Below are 22,003 nucleotides of genomic sequence, written 5' to 3' on the forward strand. Positions count from 1 at the left end.
AAAATACATTACATTTTGTCGCATTGCTTTCCAATCACACATACAAGCTTACTAGTGTGATTCAGACTTCTATCGATTTCAGAAGCCTGTTTACCTTTAAAGTGACTGTTCCCTAGAAAGAATGCATGAGACATTCTTCAGCTACCATCTTTCTCTGTGATCTGCATTCTCTAGCACGTGAGGAATTCAGAATCAATGCAAAGATTTTTTGTGTTCTCAAAATGGTATTAGTTTACCCATGGCCAATTCACTGCATACCTATTGATTATTGTGGTTTTCTGTACCCACTCCATCCCAGCAATGACCATGGCATTTATTACTCTATACAATTCGGCCCTCAATATTTTGTTCAATAAAATGAACGCATGCTATTTTCTCTATTTCCTATCTTGTGAAATCTTTGTGCGCTAGAAGATTTAGATAGTGCCCAATGTCACACTACTTCAAACTGAATCCAATGATAAATGCTTCCAAAACAGTGTGTGTGACAGGATTTCAAAAACATGAATTGCATGTTCAACATTTTAGAAGCATTTGCTATAGAGGGTGGGGCATGAGAAAATTCTTCTTTATACTCTGGCCAAAAAAAAAAAAAATCATATTCTGTATTTAAAAATGTGAATTTCATCTTGGACCTAGTTAGTCATCCCCTGAATAACTGATATATTCCATTACATTTTTACAATTAACCCACAAGATTTATTTTTTAGGAAAATTCTGTTTAGAGTAAATACCATGTTTTGCCTTAATTGGGGAGAATCAATTTTTGTGTTGAGTAGTTTCCCATCAAAATTCCAGTGTGAAGAAAACCATTATAACCATTTAGCAATTTCCCTTCTTTGTCTCTTATTATATAATGTTCCTTTTCTGACATTAGAAAATTCTTTTTTTCCTGAAAATCTCAGAAATACCAATAATATTTGAAACGTATGAAACCAAATAATAACAAAATGGATTTTCTGATTTCATATTCAATATCAATTTTATTCAGATCACCAAAATCCTACATCAAATCTTTTACTATTAACATTAAAATTCATCTATGTCTAAAATTAAGTTTTTCTTGTACGGTATTGCATTTATGTAATATCTAAAAACTGACAGGCTTATTTTGAGTAATATCTTCCTTTCTCTATGAATTTCCAATGCAGATTTCAAATAATAGACAGAAAAAATACATTTTTTAAAATAGACACCGTCTTCCCTTGTATAAAGAAATTCCAATAAAATTCCCATTTTTTTACATAATTACTCTTCTGAACAAACTGTGTTTTAACATTATTTATGAATAAATTCTATAGTGCACAATAGCAGAAGCTAACCCTTTACTGGAAAGTGTCCCAATATGGTGTTTATAGATTTTATAAATTATAAGCAAATTTCAAATTATTAGCCATTTATTAAAGTACTACCACATATCTCGATAACACTTCACCACTCTAGTTTAAATTCTTGTGTGTTTCTGATAGAAATATGATTGAGATGTATCTCATGTACACATTAGGCTCTAAAAATAGATCATAAGGCAAAAATCTCGGTAGTAGAGACAGCCTTTAAAAATCTTTTGCTCGCTCATGAAGTACAACACTGGAGGTCTACCATCACATTACTAGTTTTTTCCTCAACATTGGAGCAGATTTCTTTTTCTCTAGTTGAACCCTAAATGTAACTGGCTCTCATTTACAGGCCATGTTGCAGGGAAAATACACATCTTAGACACTAGAATTACACTCCATGTGGTGAGCTGTGACACAGGATCTACAAGGGATGTGAAAACTGGCTTGCTGAGGGAGCAGCTGATTGACTCTCACATCTCAAATTCCCTTTGGCACTTAAATATTCCTTGACTATAATTTGAGCAAGATTGTAGGTGCTACTGAGGTTTTTGTTTGTTTGTTTTTTAAGCCAAGCGTATAAATTAAACATGCTTTGACATATCTCTACTATATTACATTTCTTTCAAAACATCCTCTTACTTAGGCTGTCCACTAATTCAGAAAAGCCTTTCTTCACTCCGAAATGAACAAAATTAGTTTAAATTCATAAGTATAAATATTAAATCTATATAAAAAACAAATAGAAAATTTAAACTCACCTGCCTTTTCTGAATAACTTACCAGCTGCTTTGACAATTGGCTCCCAAGATCTCTCATTTCAATAGTGAGCTGGGTCTTGTACTCAAATCCTTTCCCAAATTCAATGTAGGGAAGATCAGTCAGGTCACTCGCATTGGTGGCTCCACCCAGAGCTACAGTTATGAGGGCATTCAGGCCTATGCAACACAGTTAACAATTCTTGAGGCGAGGTAGGTTTGGTTATTTTAATCTTTTTGCATCTATATCTAAATTGCTATTCTAGGAAAACAGTTACAAGAGGAACACTCATTTTATTGTCCACTTCACCCAACCACACAATGTAAAACTGATGTGAGAAGACCAATTGGAGAACAAAAGGAATTTACATTTTTCAAAACTAATTAAAAATTGGAGACAGGGGAAATTGTAACTGTGAGATAGTGAGTTAAAGAGTCCAAGGACATGCTAAAGTACAGAGGAATTAATATATCAGGAAAGTAAGTGTTCTACTAAATTTTTGCTATGCAAAGGGTGATCCTTGGAGCAGGAGTATGGCCTGCTCCTTCGAGCCTCTCAGAAATACAGAATCTCAGGCCCCATCCCAGACCTAAAAAATCGGAATCTATATTTTAATAAAATCCTTAAATGATTTGTATGCACATTAAGTTTGAGAAGCACAGCTCTAAATAACCTCATAAGGAATTGATAATCCAGTTGTAATTATAGGTAGCAAAAGACAGTAAAAGACCTCTTGTCAGGCAATTAGAAATACATGACACATAATTATCTAGAGCTGTAGCTCAGAGGCTTTGGGATTTTATAGACCAGAATATTTCAAAGAAAATTTCTAGGGACTAAGAGAGGGTTGACTTATTTTGCAAAGTAAGAACATTAAATAATGATAGTAATAAACTTGGCAATCATTATGGTCAAGGTAACCATAGCAATAACTGTGCTCTCATATATTAATAGTTATTATGTGCCTAGAAGTTGGTTAAGTGCTTTACATGCATTATCTTATTTGTAAGATACAAATACAACTGTATAGGTATGTAGAACTATAGCTCTATTTTACAGACAAGCAAACTGAGGCTTAGAGAGATTAAATCACCCACTCAAGTGGTATTTTTAGGTTTTCATCCAGATAGCCCAATTCCAAAGCCTAGACTCAAAGCAAATTTTAACAACAAAAATGTACTAAGGACATAATCATAAAGAGCAGTCTTAAAATTGAATAAGCTTTACAAAAACTTGACTCTACTGGCACAAGTTTTCTCTCTCTCTCTCTTTTTTTTTTTTTAATAGATGGGTAAAGAATTCTTTGCATAGGACATGGAACCCAATGGACTAGAATAAAGAAATATTCACAGACTTGACTGAGAGTCAAAAATGACTTTTTATATAAGTTTATACATGATTTTGAATGAAGTGAGGGATAGAATGAAGACAAAGTTTCAGGAACACACTAGAGAGGCTCAATTTCTAGGAGAGAAGAACAGAGTAGTTGGCTGAAGTAGAATAAAGGAAGGAACATCAAAGTATTGGATAACCAACTTGTCCTGGTTTGCTTGGACTTTCCTGGTTTGGTTGGACTTTCCTGGTTTTCGTACTGATAGTCTCTGACTTGTCTCAAGCAAACAAGGACAGTCAATCACTCTTCCGAAAATGAGAATGAAGGGGAGAAAAGGAGTGGTGGGGCAGGCTGGAAAAGGCAACAAGGAATGCTGAGTTCATCCATCAGAGTTCAACGATCAAGAGAAGGCATGATAATGGGTCAATTTACGAGGGGAAAATGTCTCACATCTGACTGTAAGTTCCAGGAAATGTAAAAATTTAAGAGTTATGAGAATCATGGAATTGGTTTGCAGCAACTATGCATGTAACTTCTTTGTAACTGCTTTTCTCGGGATGGCGGCTTCAATCCTGCTGTTTTCAGACTCATCCAATAGAAGAGTTCTATAATTTTAAATACAGTGTCTTCAATTCCTAAAATGACTAAAGGAAGAAAAGACTTCAGAAAGTGGGAAGATTAATAGTCATTGAGTGAATTCTAGATTATTAGATCTTTAAAAATTCAGAAACTAATTCGAACCCAACCCACATGGATTAGTAGTTATAAAGCTACATCTACCATCAAGGATCCTCTTTCCTCTGGTCTCTTCTAATTCCACGGTAACTGTACAGTTGATACTTGTAAACTGTAGCAGTTTACATGGCTTTAAATTAGGGAGACTCTGCCAAGTCAATATATCATAGGGCCCAGCATCAACTGAAATTATGTGTATTTAAAAGTGGGAAGCAACAAATGTATATGACAAACAGAGATGCACAGACATGGACTGTGGATTAGTGGTTACCAGAGAGAAGGGGGATGGTGGAGGTAGATAGGAGTAAAAGGGGTCAAATATTTGCTGACAGAAGGAAATCTAACAAAGCAATATACATACGATGTATTATTGAATTGTATACTTGAAACCTATTAATTTCATTAGCCAAGGTCACCCCAATAAATTTACCACACACATACACAGTATAAAAAAAGGAAAAATAGGAAAAGCTGAAATTTAAAAAAAAGCCTACCCACCCAAACTAAGCACTCCAGGGTCTTGCTCATTAAAATTTCCACTATAGCTCATGAAAAAAAAAAAGTGAAGACTTGATAAAGAGAAATCAGCTTTAGTAAATAACGGGCAAAATAAAAATCCTTACTCTCCAACCATACATTTAGTGGACTTTGCAATTTGTTTAAAATTGGGGAGTAAAAACCAAACAGCGAAGATGAAATCCAGTCAGCCCTTCATAACTAACCTGGGAAGCAGATGTCTTAGGTTGGGTTCTCTAGAAACAGAATCGGAGATGATTTGGAGGCACACAGGTTAATGGAGGAAGCATGTTCAGAAGAAAGGGGTGAGAGCAGGAGGGGGCGGAGGAAGGAGCTGAGCAAGACAGTGTTTCAGCTTGAGTCTAGCTTCAGCCAGATATTGTGAGGAACTTGGAGCATAAATTGCACCACATGGTACCATTTTGAGGCAAAAGTCCAACTGTTCTCTATCTGCTGCCCAGGGATGGGATAGAGAGTAAACTCCCACATGAGGTGGCTCCCACTGACCAAGGGCAATTCCTCAAAGAAGGGAGACCTGTGAGCTGTTAGCAGCCAACACTAACAGCAGCTGGAGGATGGAGGAAATTGTCCAGAAGAGGGAGTCTGGGTGGGGCACCAATGGTGTTCGCTTACAAGAAAGTTTTCCTATTCTTAGTCAAACTAGAACATGTAGGTGCATTTCTTCCATCGATCCATGTTTTAGTAAGAACTGACAATAAGTCAGACTGGGCATTGGCTCTCAAAGCCAAAAGCCTGGTGCCAGAGCTTTAAACACTCAGACACTACAGTTGTTCCACCAGTGGTCTAAAGAATGAAATTGATTAGAAAGCCTCAAAACATAAGTAAACATGTCCAGCAATGCCTGCAACTCTGGAAACTTAAAAAATGTTAGAAGAAAATAATTCTACTTTCCCATTCCCTTAGTCAAGGAGAAATACACAGTTTACTTCTGTTGACACTAAAGCAACAATATTAGGTAATGTGAGGCAAGGGAGACAGGGACCCTTCTCCAGGAAAGCTTAGGAAGGAGAAATATAGTAATATGAGAGAAAGAATAGGACTTTGTATTCAGTGTTGGTTCATATACATAGGGCATAAAGAAAAATGTTAATGCCAAAATGTTCTTAGAGCTCATTTGCTCTGTCAAATGAATACAAAGCGGAAAGGTTGGCAAATTCAGGGGTATATGAGTGCCTGGAAACTTTAGAGCAAGAACTGAGATCTGTTATTATAAAGTTAATAAACACCCCTTTCCCACTCTTCCCCCATGCTCAATACCTTCTTTTCTAAGTTCATCAGATTTCTGTTCAAGTTTTTCAATGTCATCATCCAATCCATCTGAAAATAAGAGAGCCACCTAGGAAAGTATACAAAAAAGAAAAATGAGTAAAAAGGAGGTTATTGCAACCACAGACCAATAAATAAAATAAAACCAAGTTACCTTTCCACGAGCAGCTGATTTATTCTGAAATGCATCCCACAGCGAATTCAAGAAGTTTGCATTGAGAAAAGATGGTCCTTTAACTGTTACACCCTTCAAGCTGTTCAGTATGTTTTCACTGTAGATTTCAAACTTGGGGGAATATTTTTCCATGGCATTTGTCACTTGAAAAGCCACACTAACCTGAGTCTCTGTGCCCACCTCGCAGCTAACCCCACTGAGGGAGCTGATGGCACGTAAGATGTCTTGAAGGTAGGTTTCCACCCAAGACTGACCGTCGAGCAAAGCTTGCCCATTCTGCAGAGTTGAGATGTCAAATCCTACCACAACGTCCACAAAACAATCTAAGGTTCAAGGGGAAAAAATACCTTATTAGATTAATGGATCCCTTTATTTGAATTAAATGTAATGTCTGAATCAAGTTACAAAGTTGGAAAACCAGAAAGAACATGAGGGAATAATGGAACATGCTCAGAATCACTCTTTCATAACCTGTAAAAGTATAAGTATATAGTATTTCTTTTTAGCTAGTATAAAATCTAGATGACTCTATAACAATAAAAGTTCTGAAAGATTTTACTGTGGCCATTGAAAAAGCTATGCTGAGTCATTTAAATAGCTAAAAAAGTATATTATGGCAATATTAATAGTCTAAAATAGGAAATTCATATGCTATTTATCAATTGGGGCACCAATAGCACCCACTTACAAGTTTTTCAACAAATATGAAATTATAAATATAAGGGATATAAAAACATTTGCATAGAGAAAGTCACTTAGAAAAAATAAATTACAAAGTAATGTTCTAAAATGATTTAGATGATTTATCTTTCTAAACATAATCTCTGATTCCTTTTTTAGTCTTCTAACATCCACTCAGAAAAGAAAGAGGCAAAAGACATATCGTCCAAGAGATTCTTTGAGATCTTATTTGGTTTAAGTCCTGCAAGTGAAGAAACTGGGAACCAAATTACCCATATATAACTGTGTCAAAGATGGTGCTACATTCAGAGCTCAGCCACTCAGGAAGCCAAAGCCAAAGACATTTTGGGGTTCAAGAAATACTGAGAGAGGTATTGCATTCAAAATGCTTTACTCTTTTTCTTATTAACTCCAGAAACCTTTAAGCACTGGAGAAATTCAAAGGACTTGATATTTTAAACTGAATCTCCTAAAGGAAAGATTACTAGAGAAGAATAAAGTCATGTGACATTAGACTTTTCTTTTAAGAACTTCTAGCTTGGGTAAAAACGTCAATCTTTTCTAGTTAATTCAACACATACAGATTGCTTGGAAATTAAGGGAAAAGTGTTTAATTTGCTTTGTTTAGATAAGCAGTTTTTCAGATATTTGTTGTATTGACAAATGCTTGCCTCCACTATCTCCAGACATGCTAGTCAGTTAAACTTTTGCAAGTCTTTGAAACCAAAATGTTTTAATTCTTAAAACAAGAGCCAGTAACTTGATCCATTTTAGTGAGAAAAGAGTCAGGTGAGGGAAAATAAAAGCCTTCAAATTTCACAATGACATTGGAAGCAAATCGATGTTCTCAAGAAAAAAATCTGAAAGGTGGGTTTTCTTATTTTACTACACATACTTTACTGGGAAATCTCTTCTCCAATATTCAGAAAGGGGGATGAGAAGAAACTACTCAGAAAGAGCAGAATATGTCCTTTGCAAAATTCCTTTTAAATCTGTGTCCTTTCATTTATATCTCGAGATTAAAAATTCCACTCTTGGATGAACATTGTTTTAACCCCTGAATGGAAAACCATTCAGTAACCAAGATATGTTATTGCCTTCAAGGAAAACAACCTCTTGTATATATATATAAAAAAAAAATTGGCAGAAATAACAAAATGTCATTGAGTTATCCTGGGAACGGTCCCCTGTACTTTAACATTTTGTCTAGATTACTGACAGTACAAATTCTAGTAAATAAATTCCTTCTATTTCTTTAACTAATTCAAATTGCCAACTAATTCCATAATAATGTGAGCAAAAGAAATGAATTTGGGGAGCAATTCCAGAGTTAGCTATGTATCCAAATAAATTAGAAAAACTAGGTCATACTAATCAAGTAGACTATCATGTAATGGCTTGCAAACTCTTCAGAGATACCTGCCCTCAAACTAGAAGCCTTTGAAGTTAATTAAGAGGCAGGGATGGTTTTGGAAGTGAGCTAGGGAGAAGAGTAAAATTGGATTTCTAAAGAGAAATGATGAAGGATTAAACTAGGATAGCAGGAGTAAGAAATGAAAAGGGGCAATAAATGCAAGGGAAATCAAGAAGGTAATGCATAGGACTGGCCATCCAGGGTGAAAAAAAAGGAGAAGTAAAACCAGCATTCTAAGCATTTGACGAGTTCTCACAAACAGCAGTGTGGAAGTTCAGTGTGGGGAGGTCTCTGAGTGGGAAGGCACAAAGTTGAGTGTTAGTCATGTACCAGTCATGAGTCTGTTCCTGCTAAATGACTTGGCAAATCTCTTAACATCTCCAGGCATTAATTTTCTTTTTTATAAAAGTGAAGAGATTATGTATTTCAAAATAAAAATACAAAAGAACAGAAAAGAATAGATTGGAATGACAATTACAATCTTACGGTTCCCTGCCAGACCCAAAAGCTGATTTTAATTATCCGACTTATAAAGAAAGTCCTTAGTTGGAGTTGCTGCAGATTCTCAGTGTTAAGAAATGCTGTCAGGAGGGTAGGGCATATTGAGGTTCGAAGACAAATTCTTGAGAAAATACTTTAAAGGAGAAAGTTGGGCTGTTGGCAATTAGCTAGGATAAAAGAAAAATTTGTTTAGGGCCTTTGAAAGAAGGGATATTTTAGATGGAAAGACAATGATCTAGAAAATCTAGTTAGGTACTGTAAAAGATCTAGTTTATATGCCTCTCAAATTTGCTTGTACCTCCTGCACCCCAACACACACCCAAGGTCTTGGTCATTTGTCCAGTGGAGAACCTCAGCTGGCACCACTGTCTGGTTGCCCAACACTGTGGTGGTGGAGGGGCAGGTTTTGACATGGTCTTCATCATGCTCACTGCAGTAGGGCTGTAACGATTCTGGTGCCCTTGCCCAACCCAGCTGAACTCATGAAAAGTTCTTGTTTCTTCCACCACCCCCAGCCACAGATATAATGCATGATGAGTTCTGTATCTGGTTTCTTCAAAGGGCAGGAGAATTAATTCTCCATAATATAAACTCTGACCAATGAGAGGCCATCAATGGGAAGGAACTGGCAAATTAATCCCTCCTATATTCCTCTGACAGACAAGACTATGCAGTGGTTCTCTACAGCTCCCTTGGTGACGTTCTGCATAACCAACATGTTATGCTTTCTCAAGAAGCTGTAGCTAGCTTGGTTACATCTTGTATTTTCCCTCCTTTCCTTTATCATTTCCCTTCCACTCACTCTGGCTTCCCTGGGATTTTATTCCCGCTAAAGTTTTAGCTCATAAAGTATTAGCACATAAACTTTGCTTTCAGTTCTGTTTCTAGAGAACTCAGTAAAGACAGGAACATACAGAGATCCTGGTCAAGGAAAGGTGGGGATGACCATCTAACTTTTTCCCCCTATATTTCCCACATTCCTTGAATCAAATCCCAAGGATGTCTCTTACCTCATCCTAATCAGGCTGACCTTTTGCTTAAGCTCTTTTTTGATTCATTTATCCATGATAATGCAAAAGATGAGAAGTATTCTTGATTATTTTGCTATCTAATCATGGCTCCATGCCAAAAAAGACAGGACTTCTAGATCCTGAGAACTTCCTGGTCTCCTCTAGGTGGTCAGAATAGCCAGGTTCAAAGAAAAATCAGAAAAAATAAGCATGAATAAAGCTAAAAATGAAAACAGACTTTGGAGTTTAGTTGCATAGGGAAATTGGGCATATGCTGAACACAGAATTTAAAGATGGCTCTGAAATGTTGCTAAAATATTGAAGTTCTTAAACTAAGGAACACTTGGTAAATTGCCCTCCTGTTGAACTAACCTCATCACTCCACATATTTACATTTAAAAGACCACTTCAATATATACTCTGCAACACTCTGTGACAGTTACTAATACTGAACATTTACCATGTCCTTCCTATTCATAATCTCACTTATCCTTATGAAACAGACTAAGTAGAAACTCTTCTAAGATTCATTCTGCAGAAGAGTTTGAGACTGCTGTGACTTAGAGCAGTTTGCTCAAGGCCTCACAGTTATTACTGTGGATCTCACACTTGGAATCAGATCCAGGCTTGTCTGGAGTCCATATGCTGAACTACTTTATCTTGCCACTTCCTGGGTAGCCCGTAATGATAGGTCAGGTAGGTTACTAGCTCTGCTACTAGACTGTGACATTGGAAGTGACAGCTTAACAGCAAGTGGTTTCCTTAGGGAGTAGAAGCTTATGAAAACAATTTCAAGACACAAACCCATGACATCTTAATAAGTTTCAGATATAAATTGGTGTAGCACAGTATTTAGATACTATTTCTTTATAACATCAATATCAGATACTCTAGATATCAACTATATCAAGAAAACAGACAGCTTAATTTAATAACAAAAAATGGGATGGAGTCATAGATCTAGACTTCAAGATTTGCTTAGTCTGTTACTTCCTGTAACGTCTAGGCCAAGTTACCAATATTCCTTGAGCCCCAGTTTCCTTATTTATAAATGGGAATAAAAATACAAACCATTTAGGTTTGGGGGAGAATTTAATGAGATAAAACATTTCAAATGCTTAGAGCAGGGGTCCCCAACCCCCGGACCGTGGACCAGTACCCTTCAGTGGCCTGTTAGGAACCAGGCCGCACAGCAGGAGGTGAGCAGCAGGAGAGCAAGCTAAGCTTCATCTATATTTGCAGCCGCTCCCCAGCGCTAGCATCACTGCCTCAACTCCACCTCAGATCATCAGGCATTAGATTCTCATAGCACAGGTTCCTGGTGCCAGAAAGGTTGGGGGATGCTGGCTTAGAGCACCATGCTTGACCTTTCATAGATGCTCAAGAAATATTGATCCTTAGTCATTTCCCTCATATCTCCTTACAGATGACCTTTCTTTCACGTATATTAAATCATAGTATACAACTAGAGAAAAAGAGATGATTTAAACTTTATAAATGAGAAAATTAAGAAAGAATAGTGATGTCTCCAAAATTATGCATATTTTAATAAGAAGCAAAGCTAGAAGTACAGGCTGTAAGTCATGTTTTCTTTGAGCCACACCAAGCTACTGTCTGATTTCCTTGAGTTGGGAGTTTATAGTTTAAGAAGAACTGGCATCCTCTAATATATTTGTACATGCCTTTGAAGCTTTATCAGTATTCATTCCAGCCTCATCAGTCCTTAGCTCACAGCTTGGCTACAAGGCCTCACATTCTTTCTTGCTGCAGTAATAACTTCAGGATTATCTTAATATAGAGCACTTTCCTCATTTATTTATTTATACATTCACTATTTCCTATAAAGATAACACATTCACTCTTTGGATCATATGCTCCTGGTTTTGACTTTCCACATGGTTTTCTTTTACTCTCTCAAGTACAGACCAGATAGTTCCAAGAAAATTTTCTTCCTAATCATTGGAAATGAGTATTTCATGTGAAATAGGAAATTAATGTAGAAGGTTTGGCTGAAGTCATCAGATATATTCCAAAGTATGGGGAGATCATGAAGCAGGATTTACAAAGACAATAGTCCCTGATCAATTATGGGACCCTAAACTTTAGCCTCCACATCGGGTCTTATACAAAGTTTGAACCTGGAGTTTAGATGAACATTTTTGAAGAGAGTTGTTGATGTGCTATGAGCTCTCCCACCACATGCACACATACACACAGACAAGGAAAGGAGGTAATTTCCTCTTTGAGTTGAGAGAGAAGAGCTTTAAGATCTCGGAGATGACACAAGCCTAGAAAGTCTAAAGAATGTGACACAGGGTGGCATGCCACTCTCTCTACAAAGGAGAGGTGGCCATGCTGGGTAACTTTCAGTGCGTATCAAGGAAATTGATATGTTATTGTTTCCCATGGAGCTACTGTGGCCACATGTAAGAAACAGCTCTTGTGGGCTCTTCTGATCTCCTTTCCAAGAAGGCTACCTGGAGGGCCAAGGAAACGGCAGTAGAATAAAGCTGCAGGCATTACCAGGTTCCCAGAGGCTGAGGAAGGCACGTAAGGGAATGTCTGGAATTGAGACATGCTTATCATCCTCAAGGGAACTATGGTGGAGAGGTCCCCTGACAAATGTTCTTTGGTTGGGGTAGAAATGATGAAGGGCAGGAGGGGAAATCTTTGAAGGACCCAGGGATAGACCCAACTTTAGACATGGGCTACCATTGGAGAAAACCAATTTCTGACAAGTGCAATCAGGTAAGAACTTTCCCGTACCTCTTTAACTCTTCTCCCTTCCCCAGTCCATTCTGGAGAGGCCAGAAACCATGGTTAGCAAGAAGAGGGCAGGTCCTGGGAGAAGGGGGTAGAAGTGAGAGGTAGGAAACAACAAAATGCCAACCATCTCTTCTCTGTGGCAGGCGAGCAGCCTGTGACAGGCTAGGAAAGCAGAGTAACCTTGAATGAAGTTTGAAGTTTTAATAGTTACACTGGGATGGACATATTAATCACCAAAAAGAGGTTCATTTATTACCTGAAAGTGACTAGGGACAAGGGAAGAGGTGGCCCCCATGAATAAATTTAATGGATCAGTGGTAGACAAAAATGACTTTATAATTACATCCCAGGTGTCATGCTTATTCAAAGGAAAGTTTAAATATGCATTTTCTCATTTAATCTTTACACTGATCTTTTGAAGTAGGTGCTGTTATTGTTTACACTTTACTAATGAGAAAATTAAACTTATAAAAGAAATTTGTCCAAGAAACAATGGCTATTGAGCGGGGATTTGTCTCCAAAGCTACTTCTTTAACAACTGTGTAAGCTTTCCCTTCCCTGGTGAACATCCAGGGTTAGTGTCTACCATGGATAGTTAAACAGAAGCACAGCTAACCTGTTGGGTACTTGTGCAAAAATAGAATAAGTTATCCCCCCTTCAAGATCTCCTTCCATGTATTGGAAAAAAATATATGTCAGAATGTGCTGATTTTAGAGAAGTTGCTTACTAACTTCTGCAGTAAAGTTTCATCATAAAGCTATAAACCTCTAAAGACATTCACTATAGACCTATGCTGCAGCATTTGGCAGCCCTGTAGACCTTATTGCCAGGCAACCAAAATCTGTCAAATAGTTTACTTCTTTGATGTATGTTCTCCGGCCTATGAAACCAATCAGATTGTAAATAAGGGACTTTTCTTCACACCTTCTGAAATCAAAGGATTTCCATTCACAAAGAGGTCATGCTTTCCCTGGAGACAGCGAGAAAAAAAAGACACAGGCTCTCAGATGCTGTTTCTCAACCCACAAGTCACAAAAAAAATGCTTGATAACCATGAAAAGTTAAATCTGAAGTCCAAAGGTACAAATCTAAGTTCTCCCACCAGCCTCAGGGGACATAAATAGAGCTTGAGAAAAATGTCAGAGAAGACAGGGGAGAAATAAACATGAAGGACACATTTGAATACTTACTGCTCTCACCCCCCGAGGTACAGATGTTGCGAATTACCCTTTTCTTGATCTTACTCAGTTCATCAAAGTTATGAACTGAAAGTTTTTTATTTGCAGTCCCGGTGATCTGAATGAGCTGCTGGTCATCCACATCCCCGATGCCCACGGAGTAGATGTCGATACCTTTGTGTCTCAGGTCTTCAGCGGCCTGAGCCACCTCATCTTGGGACTGACCATCTGTGAGGACCAGCAATACCTGTGGGATACCTGCATTTATCCGGCTGCCCATGTCTGTCCGGAAGTAATGCCCCACTTGCCGGAGTGCAGCGCCAATGTGTGTGTTCCCAAAGATCTGCTGGATGTTTTCAATCTTAAATGATATCTCCTTTTTGCCTGTGAACGTTCCCAGTAGAAACTCTTCCTGGTAGGTATGGCTAAACTGGGCCACTCCTATCTGCGCTCTGTTGACACTAACATCAAAGTCTTGAACAACAGATGCCAAGAACGCTTTCATCTTCTTGAAGTCGTCTGGATGTATGCTACTTGAACCATCCATGAGGAAAACGAGATCTACGTTTTCGATTTTACAGTCTACGAAGAAGAGGAAAGGGAACAACATCATCAAAATCAGATTGTTATTCTATTTTTAACCCAGCCAGAGTAAATTAAATGTTTGCAGCTGTCTAGAAATGGTATTTTTGAGAGTGGTTTCTCTTATGCCACCCTGTGGTTCACATTAATTGGAAGAGAAATATAAACAATCAGTTCATGAAGGTGGCACTAGGCATGAACGACTCACACATCCTTTTATGCTTCTCTTAGCTTTTCCGTTTGGTCTTATGCCATTTCCTTCCCAAGATGCCAGAGAACTGGGGGTAGTGCTACAGAGAATTTATTCTTACCTGCAATCTAGCCTTAACCCAATGACAGGAGAAAGCCAGAAAAAAAAAACAAAATAACACACATCCATTTAGAGATTCAAACAAAGAGACAGATGGTCTGTAGTGCTTACTTGGCCACCATGGTTAGTTGAACCAGTAAGTACTTTCTGGTTTATTGAGCAATCAAAGTTCTAAAGTCATGCCTTCTGACCTATATCCAGTCAGTTTTCAGTTTTCCTCTTTATCATCCCCCTTTCTGGTGCCTATAGGCAAAAATATCTACTTGAGAATAATATTTTTGAACAAACAATGGAGTACTGTTTAAAGATGCTTCCTTTGTATTAACACAGCAAATACAAAAGAAAAGAATATGAAAGACCACTGCCAGTGAATGAATTATGCTTAGCATATGCTCATGTGTATCCCCTTAGCGTTCTGGTGAGCATTAATATCTCCCTGAATTCCCCAGAGATCTCACCACTGACCTAACTCCATTCTCAATTTAGCCTTGAAAAAGATTAAAGGTGTCTGAGAGTCCCAAAGTCAAGATAAGCAGGAAGAGATAAAAAGAAATATGATAAATAGATCCTTCAGGAATTGGTTAACTTATTAAATTCCTTTGTTTCAGATTCAAATAAAGGAAATAAACTACTTTTCCACCCAAGAATTCTCCATATTAAAATGCAATATCAACATCTACGGTGAGCTTGAAAAGGATAGGTAGGATTTTAGGCATTGACCAACAGAAGGTAAGAGATTTTAGTTTTCAATAAGACTCATAAAAATTTTGTCAGTTTTGTGAAAGAACAAGATAGTAGTTGTAATCTAAGGAGGCAATGCATATGAAACCCAGAAAAGTTAACTTTAAAGAAGAATTGCACCAAGGTGTTGGAATCCTAGATTAATACCAATTCATTTAATAAAAATACTTAATATTTTTAGTATGATACATCTTAATAAAAATAAGAAGGGATTTTAATAGACCACACTCTCCCTTTGAAATAGTATAAAATGGCAGCTGACTGAATAAGTGAACGAATACACACATACACACCTAAGTATGGCAATGTAATCCCCAGATGTCAAAATAGCATCCAGAGCAAAGAAGTCCTACTGTACTCTGGAAAAATCTAAGGCTGGAATAGAATGTTTATTATTGGGCTTCATGTTTTTAATGAGATTGTGCCATAATAGAAGGACCTAGGGACCTCCAGCCTAAAGGAGAGACAACTTGTTAGAAAAAAAAAATGGAATTTGATTTATGTAAAGAGCAGGGAAAAGAACCAGTGAGCAAAAATGACACTGTAAACAAATTCGTGTTCTAATACATAAAGCTTCCTCAAAAAAATGGTGAATTCCCCATCATTAGGAGAATTTAGGCAGGAGTGAGTAGGAATGTTATAGAAGGTACTTTTCTTTAGGGAGGAGGCCGAATGCAATGTCCTTGAGGTCTTTCCACCCCTGAGATTCTGTAACAGGGGAAGTCCTGTGAACAGTTAGTACTCTTTCTCTCTTATTTGGAGAACTTGCTCCTGAGGGCTATTGCTTTCTCCCTCATTTGGACCTTTGCTGATAATTAAGAAAAACTTAATTGACAAACCTTACCTACTTGTGAAGAGTTACACACACTGGCTGACACGTCTGAAAATATCCCTTTCAGGCCTCCAAAAGTCTCCACGAAGAAGTACTTGTCACTCGACCCGGCAATGGCCAGCAACTCCACGAGGTTAGCATCAGCAATCCCCACAGCCAGGACAAGAATGCCTTTGTCCCGTAAGGCCTTGGCCGTGGCATTGAGCTTTTTTGCATCATGGGATTCTCCATCAGTGATCACAATGAGAACTTGGGGGACCCCCCGGTGCAGGCGGCTGCCCCGGGTTTCAGTGAACATGTAGTTTGAGAAGTCTAGTGCCTCGGCAGTGTATGTGTTGCCCCCTATGGGCCTCTGGTTCTGGAGCGCTGAAATCACCTCTGATTTTGAGTCAAGATCACCCAGATAAAACAGCACCTCTGGGTCATCAGCATACCTCAGAGCCCCAAACTGGACCCGATTCTTGCCAACATCGGCTTTTTTCACCAAGTCAATCATGAAGTCCTTCATGATATTATATTCATTTTCATCAATGCTGCCAGAGCTGTCAATTACAAACACTACATCTAAAACTTCAATCCTCTTGCATTCTAAAAGAGGAAGAGAAAGGAAAACCATGAGATTAGTTTTGGACATCATGAGAGACTCCCCTCCTCTCACCTACTTTCTAATTGCCACTGTGTCTTCGCCATGGTATCAAGCTGTACATTAGAATGTCCATTCCTTAGATAACAGACACAATATACGTATATTTGTGATGCCAAGATGTAATAATACGCAAATAGGTGTGATTTTAGGAAAAGGCATATGTGAAGTGAAGCCTTCTGTGAGGGGTGGGAGGGGAGAAAGCTTCTAGACTAAAAAAAAAAAAATCACAGATCTGTGGAAATTTCCATATAAATGGGTCTCTCAACATGTGCTTTAATTTATACAAATTCGTGTATTTTTTTTTAAGCCACAGGGATCATGAGATTTTATTCTTAAAATAAACCTTGGGGAAATGACCAAATGAAAATGAATTTGGCAACACTGTATATTTTTCCATGGTTATATGATGCCTGAATTTTCAAGGTTACATTTTCTCCCTTTTTGACATTCTTGAAACATTATCTGTTTTCATTATTGGGCCTCATCATAGAAATAAGCCCTTTTCACACTTCGCCTAACTAAGTTGTCCCAGCGTGACGCTCCTATTAACTTTTTATTCCTTGGATCAATGCCATGGAAAAGTAAAGCAAGAAAGAGCCAATTAATACTTAACCTATGTGTATGTAGCACATTTTATCTAAAAGTGAAGAGTTCTAAACCCATCTCATTCATTCTGGGGAAGTGGAATTGTAAGATAGTTAATGATTTAGTCCTCATGTAGCACAATGTCTCTACATGCCTTACAAAGGTATGTTCCAAATGTTAACTCATCCATTCTGGAGAAATGGAGTTGTGAGCAAGTATTCCCCTCTCCCCCACCAGAGGCTCATTACATGTCCTTCTTTGGCCAGCACTTTCTTGCTATGTGGTAGGACTGTTGAAAATCTTTGGGCCAATATATTTACCCAAATGACTAGAAGCCATGTATACAGAGCCATAAACCAAATTTTCAAAAAAGGCTGTGTAAGATAATAGAAAACACATATTGGTCTTCGTCTGCAGTTCCTGACGCAGAGTTCCTGAAACCCTTGTAATTTCCTGGATGATAGGAGTGCCTTTTGTTCTAATGAGATGAATGGCTCCTGGATGGCTCCTGGATGAGAGCTAGTCACCAGAAGGACCAAACCATGATTATAAGCTTGGAATTTTCAGCACCCCACCCTCATTTTCATGAGAAGGGGGAAGAGCTGCTAATGGATTAATAATTCATTGTGCCTATGTGATGAAGCTTCCATAAAGTCCCAAAAGTATGGGGTTCAGTGAGCTTCAAGGTGGGTGAATGCATGATGGTGCTGGGAGAGTAGAGAGTCCAGAGAGGGCCTGGAGGCTCCGTACCCGTCCCTCATAACTTTGCCTATACGTCTCTTCCATGTGAATGTCTTCTTGTATCCTTTATCATATCTTTTAATAAACAATGTTCCTCGAGTTCTGTGAGCCACTCTAGCAAATTAATAGAACCCAAGGAGGGGATTGTTGGAACCTCCCATCTATAGCAGGTTGGTCAGAAGCATAGGTGATAACCTGGGCTTGTGATGGGTGTCTGAAGTAGCGGTGGGGGCAGTTTTATGAGACTGAGTCCTTAACCTGTTGGGATCTGATGCTGTCTCTAGGTAGAGAGTGTCAGAATTGAGTTGAATTCTCAGACACTGTGCCGGTATCTGAGAGTTGCTCTTGGGTATGGGAAAAAATCTCCACATATTTGGTAACCAGAAATGAAGTATGCTATGTGACTAGTAAAGGAGATAGGAAAGAAACGCACAGTAGAAAAGAACTGGGTTTTTCCCTACACAGAAACAAAACAAAACAAAACAAAAATGGAATGTTTCCTGTACTGGCTGGTTTTGCAAAAGAAGAAGCTATCTATGTTCCTTTGGCCTCCCCGGAGAGCCTGCCTGGATTACCCAGGAGACGGGGGCTTTAACTGCTCAGGGATGAGCACCCTTCAAAGAGTTCAGACTTGTTCTGGGTTGAATTACTGGGAAATACAATCCAGGTGTATTTCTCTTTCCACAAAACACACACTCACCAAACCTTCTAGGAGGAGTTGAATTGAACTGCTATTTGAATAACAAAACAATGTTTGTCCCTTCTCTCAAAACTCCATTAAGACCATCTCCTTCATAGATATTTTCCAGACTGATTCTGTCATCAGACCCTCTGGGTTACAGTATAAATCAGTTCCTTAAGTGTTTTCAAAAGTATTATCTCATTTTATACAAGTAAGGGTTTTTAAAAACTGTAAAATAAACTAACATGTATAGTGAATGTTAAGTCAAAGGGGAACAACCTTGTCCAGCAGGTTATGCCCCTCTCCGGCCTGCCTTGATAGCCCAAGGTTGTATGAGGCTGGGCTCCTCTCTTCAGGTGGAATGGACTCTGTGGTGTAATGTATGCTCTAGAGTTTCCCATGGGATCAAGCTGAAGCTAGATTCCAGCTAAGACCACCATGTTGCTTAGTTCCCACCCATGCCCTGTCCTGCTTTCCTCACTTCCCTTCTGAAAACACCTCCTCAATAAATCTCTTCCATAAGAATCTGACTCGGCTTCTGACTCTAGGGAAAACACCTCCTCAATAAATCTCTTCCATAAGAATCTGACTCGGCTTCTGACTCTAGACCTAGGATGATACTACTTTTTTTAAATGGAGGCCTTACCACTCTAGTGCTATTTGTCTACAAATAGGAAAGAATCTAAGTATACCAAACTTGTTCCTTACTGTTTAATTCAGCAGTTCTGTTGAGGAAAGTCATATATTATATGTAGGTCAAAAGTCACTAGGATAAACATTTCAATGAAACAAGAAGTTTAGGATGTTCAGATAGTAGTCTATTTAATTCAAAAATAATAACTGGCATGCACACATGGTGTCTGGATAGCCCCATAATGGGTATAGCCAGGCCTACCTTCACGTGGGCTGCATATTCCAAAAACAAGATCATCTTCAATGCGCTGCAGAATGTCAAAATTCTCAACATAAAAAACCATCTCCGGCCTTCCGCTGATCTCCTCCAGCTGGGTGACATTGGAGCCGAACACCCCCACGGAATAGATAATTATACCTTCTTGCCGAAGAGCTACTGCTGGGTCCTTGACTACGTCATGAGCTTCACCATCCGTGATGAGGATGAGAAACTTCCTGACATTGGGCCGGGCCCCCTTGGCAGGGCTGAAGTACTGAGACACAAAGGTCAGGGCAGCACCAGTCCACGTGGTTTCTCCAATGTGAGCCATTTGGTCTATCGCACCTAAAATTTCACTTTGGGATATGTATTTGTTGAGCTGAAACTCTTCCTTATTGATGTCGCTGAACTGGACTACACCAATTTGCACCCGATCTGCCCCAATCTGAGATTTGCTCACCAGGTTTTTCATAAATGTTTTCATTTTGATGAAGTTTTCACTTCCTATACTGCCAGAACTATCCACCAGAAACATAATGTCAGCTTTCATCTCTCTGCAGGCTGCATGGGAGAAAGCAAGATGTTTACTCAAGTTGGCTTCATGTAAAAGAAAAATATTAAGAGTGAACAGGAAAATCCAAAACACACATAATACTATATTGAAGTTAACCATGTACTTGGTAAAGACTGTTGCAGGTAAATAAAACATCGGAGGCAATAAAAGTGAGACGATTCTGTTATTTAGTAATTTGCTTTAATATTTAACTCAGGGTTCCTCAACCTCAGCACTACTAGGACATTTTGGGCCAGATCATTTTTATTGGGGAGGGCAGTCCATGCATCGTAGGATATACTACAGAATGTTCAACAGTCTGACCTCTTTCTGTTAGATGCCAGTGTCACTCCCTTAGTTACGACAACTGAATATGTCTCTAGACATTGCCAAGTGTCCCTTGAGGGGACAAACTCTCCCCTGGTTGGAAACTACAGATATAGCTCAAAGATTTCATAAAAGTTTTCCTAAAAAGCAATTTAAATAAACCTGAAGAACTCCTTAAAATCAGAAATCATGTGGTCATATTACATATGTGGTATCTAACTATATACCTATGCTAGCAGGGATTTGTGAGGAGAAGCTAATTAATACTAGGGAGAATGCCTCCAGATATTTTTATGCTTCAGATATTAATTAGAATGGCACTATAATGGGCCCTTAGTTTTGTTCTGGAAACAAACACAGTTACATAAGTCAACCAATCTCAACTTGGAAATTTATGTTGTTTCTCTGAACTTGCAATGACAAATATTGCAAGAAGGCAACTTGTGAGCTGAAGTCCAAAGGTGAAGCCACCATTCTCCTACCTTCTTCAGCACAGATTTCTTGAACAACTTGGTTTCTTATGTTTTTCAAAGCATCAAAGTCATGGACGTAGTATACCCTCTTCTCCTTGCCAGCAATTTCTTGTAGCTGTGTTCTGTTGGCTTCCTTGACCCCGATGGCATGAACATGGATGAGCTCGTTCCTCAGTCTGTTTGCAGGCTCCGAGATGCTATCCTTGGACATGCCATTTGTTAGGACAACAAGGTGACATGGCACTCTGTTTCCTCGTTGCTGCTTTGCTTTTTGCAACAGCCCCAGTGTGAAATTCAGAGCTGCACCCGTGTTTGTATTCCCACCCATCTGCCTGATGTTCTCAATAGCCTTTCCCAAATCATGCTTGTTAGAGTATTTATTGATCTCAAATTCCAAGTCCCAGCTGTCAGCGTACTGAACGGCTCCAACCCGCACCTTTTGGGGAGCGATGTTGAACATCCTTACAACTTCTGACAGGAAGGTCTTCATTTCTTGGAAGTCTGTGGCCCGGATGCTCCCAGAGCCATCAATGAGCAGATAGATGTCTGCTTCTTCAGTGTCCACACAACCTAAAATGGAACCAAAAAGTTGAGTATGGCATTGGGGTAAGTGTGAAGAAGAAATGGGAACAGACAGAACAATAAATACAAGCCTCTTCCAACAGAAAAATGGGAAACCGTTTCTAGGAGTAAAAGACATACTCTGTTAAGTTAACATAGAGGAATCTTAGCAACAGCTGGGCCAAATGAATTTCTTTTCACAGTTTAAGGTTATTTGGATAATTCTCTGCCATGAATCAGGGTAAATCTGGAAAGTAAAAGATTTGAAAGAAAACTTGAAGAGGATTTTTACAAGTCACTTCTCTCATTAGTGAATAACTGCTTTGGAAAAAGTCCTTTGGTGTGTGGGACATGGAAAAGGTTCTTAACTGAACATTGTGGACATATG

The 22,003-nt window shown here is 38.5% G+C and overlaps 1 protein-coding gene across 1 annotated transcript in view; it reads right to left on the reverse strand.

Annotated features, from left to right (window-relative positions):
• The window catches only part of LOC105288504 (collagen alpha-6(VI) chain), a 97,278-nt gene that overhangs the window by 69,511 nt on the left and 5,764 nt on the right, over positions 1-22,003 (reverse strand). Inside the window, exons 4-10 of the mRNA XM_011354761.2 lie at positions 21,064-21,624; positions 19,705-20,262; positions 16,168-16,743; positions 13,703-14,272; positions 6,119-6,462; positions 5,956-6,034; positions 2,118-2,272 (exon numbers count right to left, since the gene is read on the reverse strand). Coding sequence (XP_011353063.1) covers positions 2,118-2,272; positions 5,956-6,034; positions 6,119-6,462; positions 13,703-14,272; positions 16,168-16,743; positions 19,705-20,262; positions 21,064-21,624 — 2,843 coding nt within the window. The remainder of the gene's footprint in view (positions 1-2,117; positions 2,273-5,955; positions 6,035-6,118; positions 6,463-13,702; positions 14,273-16,167; positions 16,744-19,704; positions 20,263-21,063; positions 21,625-22,003) is intronic.

The sequence above is a fragment of the Pteropus vampyrus genome, unplaced genomic scaffold, assembly GCF_000151845.1.
Source record: "Pteropus vampyrus isolate Shadow unplaced genomic scaffold, Pvam_2.0 Scaffold1, whole genome shotgun sequence".
Classification (NCBI taxonomy): domain Eukaryota; kingdom Metazoa; phylum Chordata; class Mammalia; order Chiroptera; family Pteropodidae; genus Pteropus; species Pteropus vampyrus.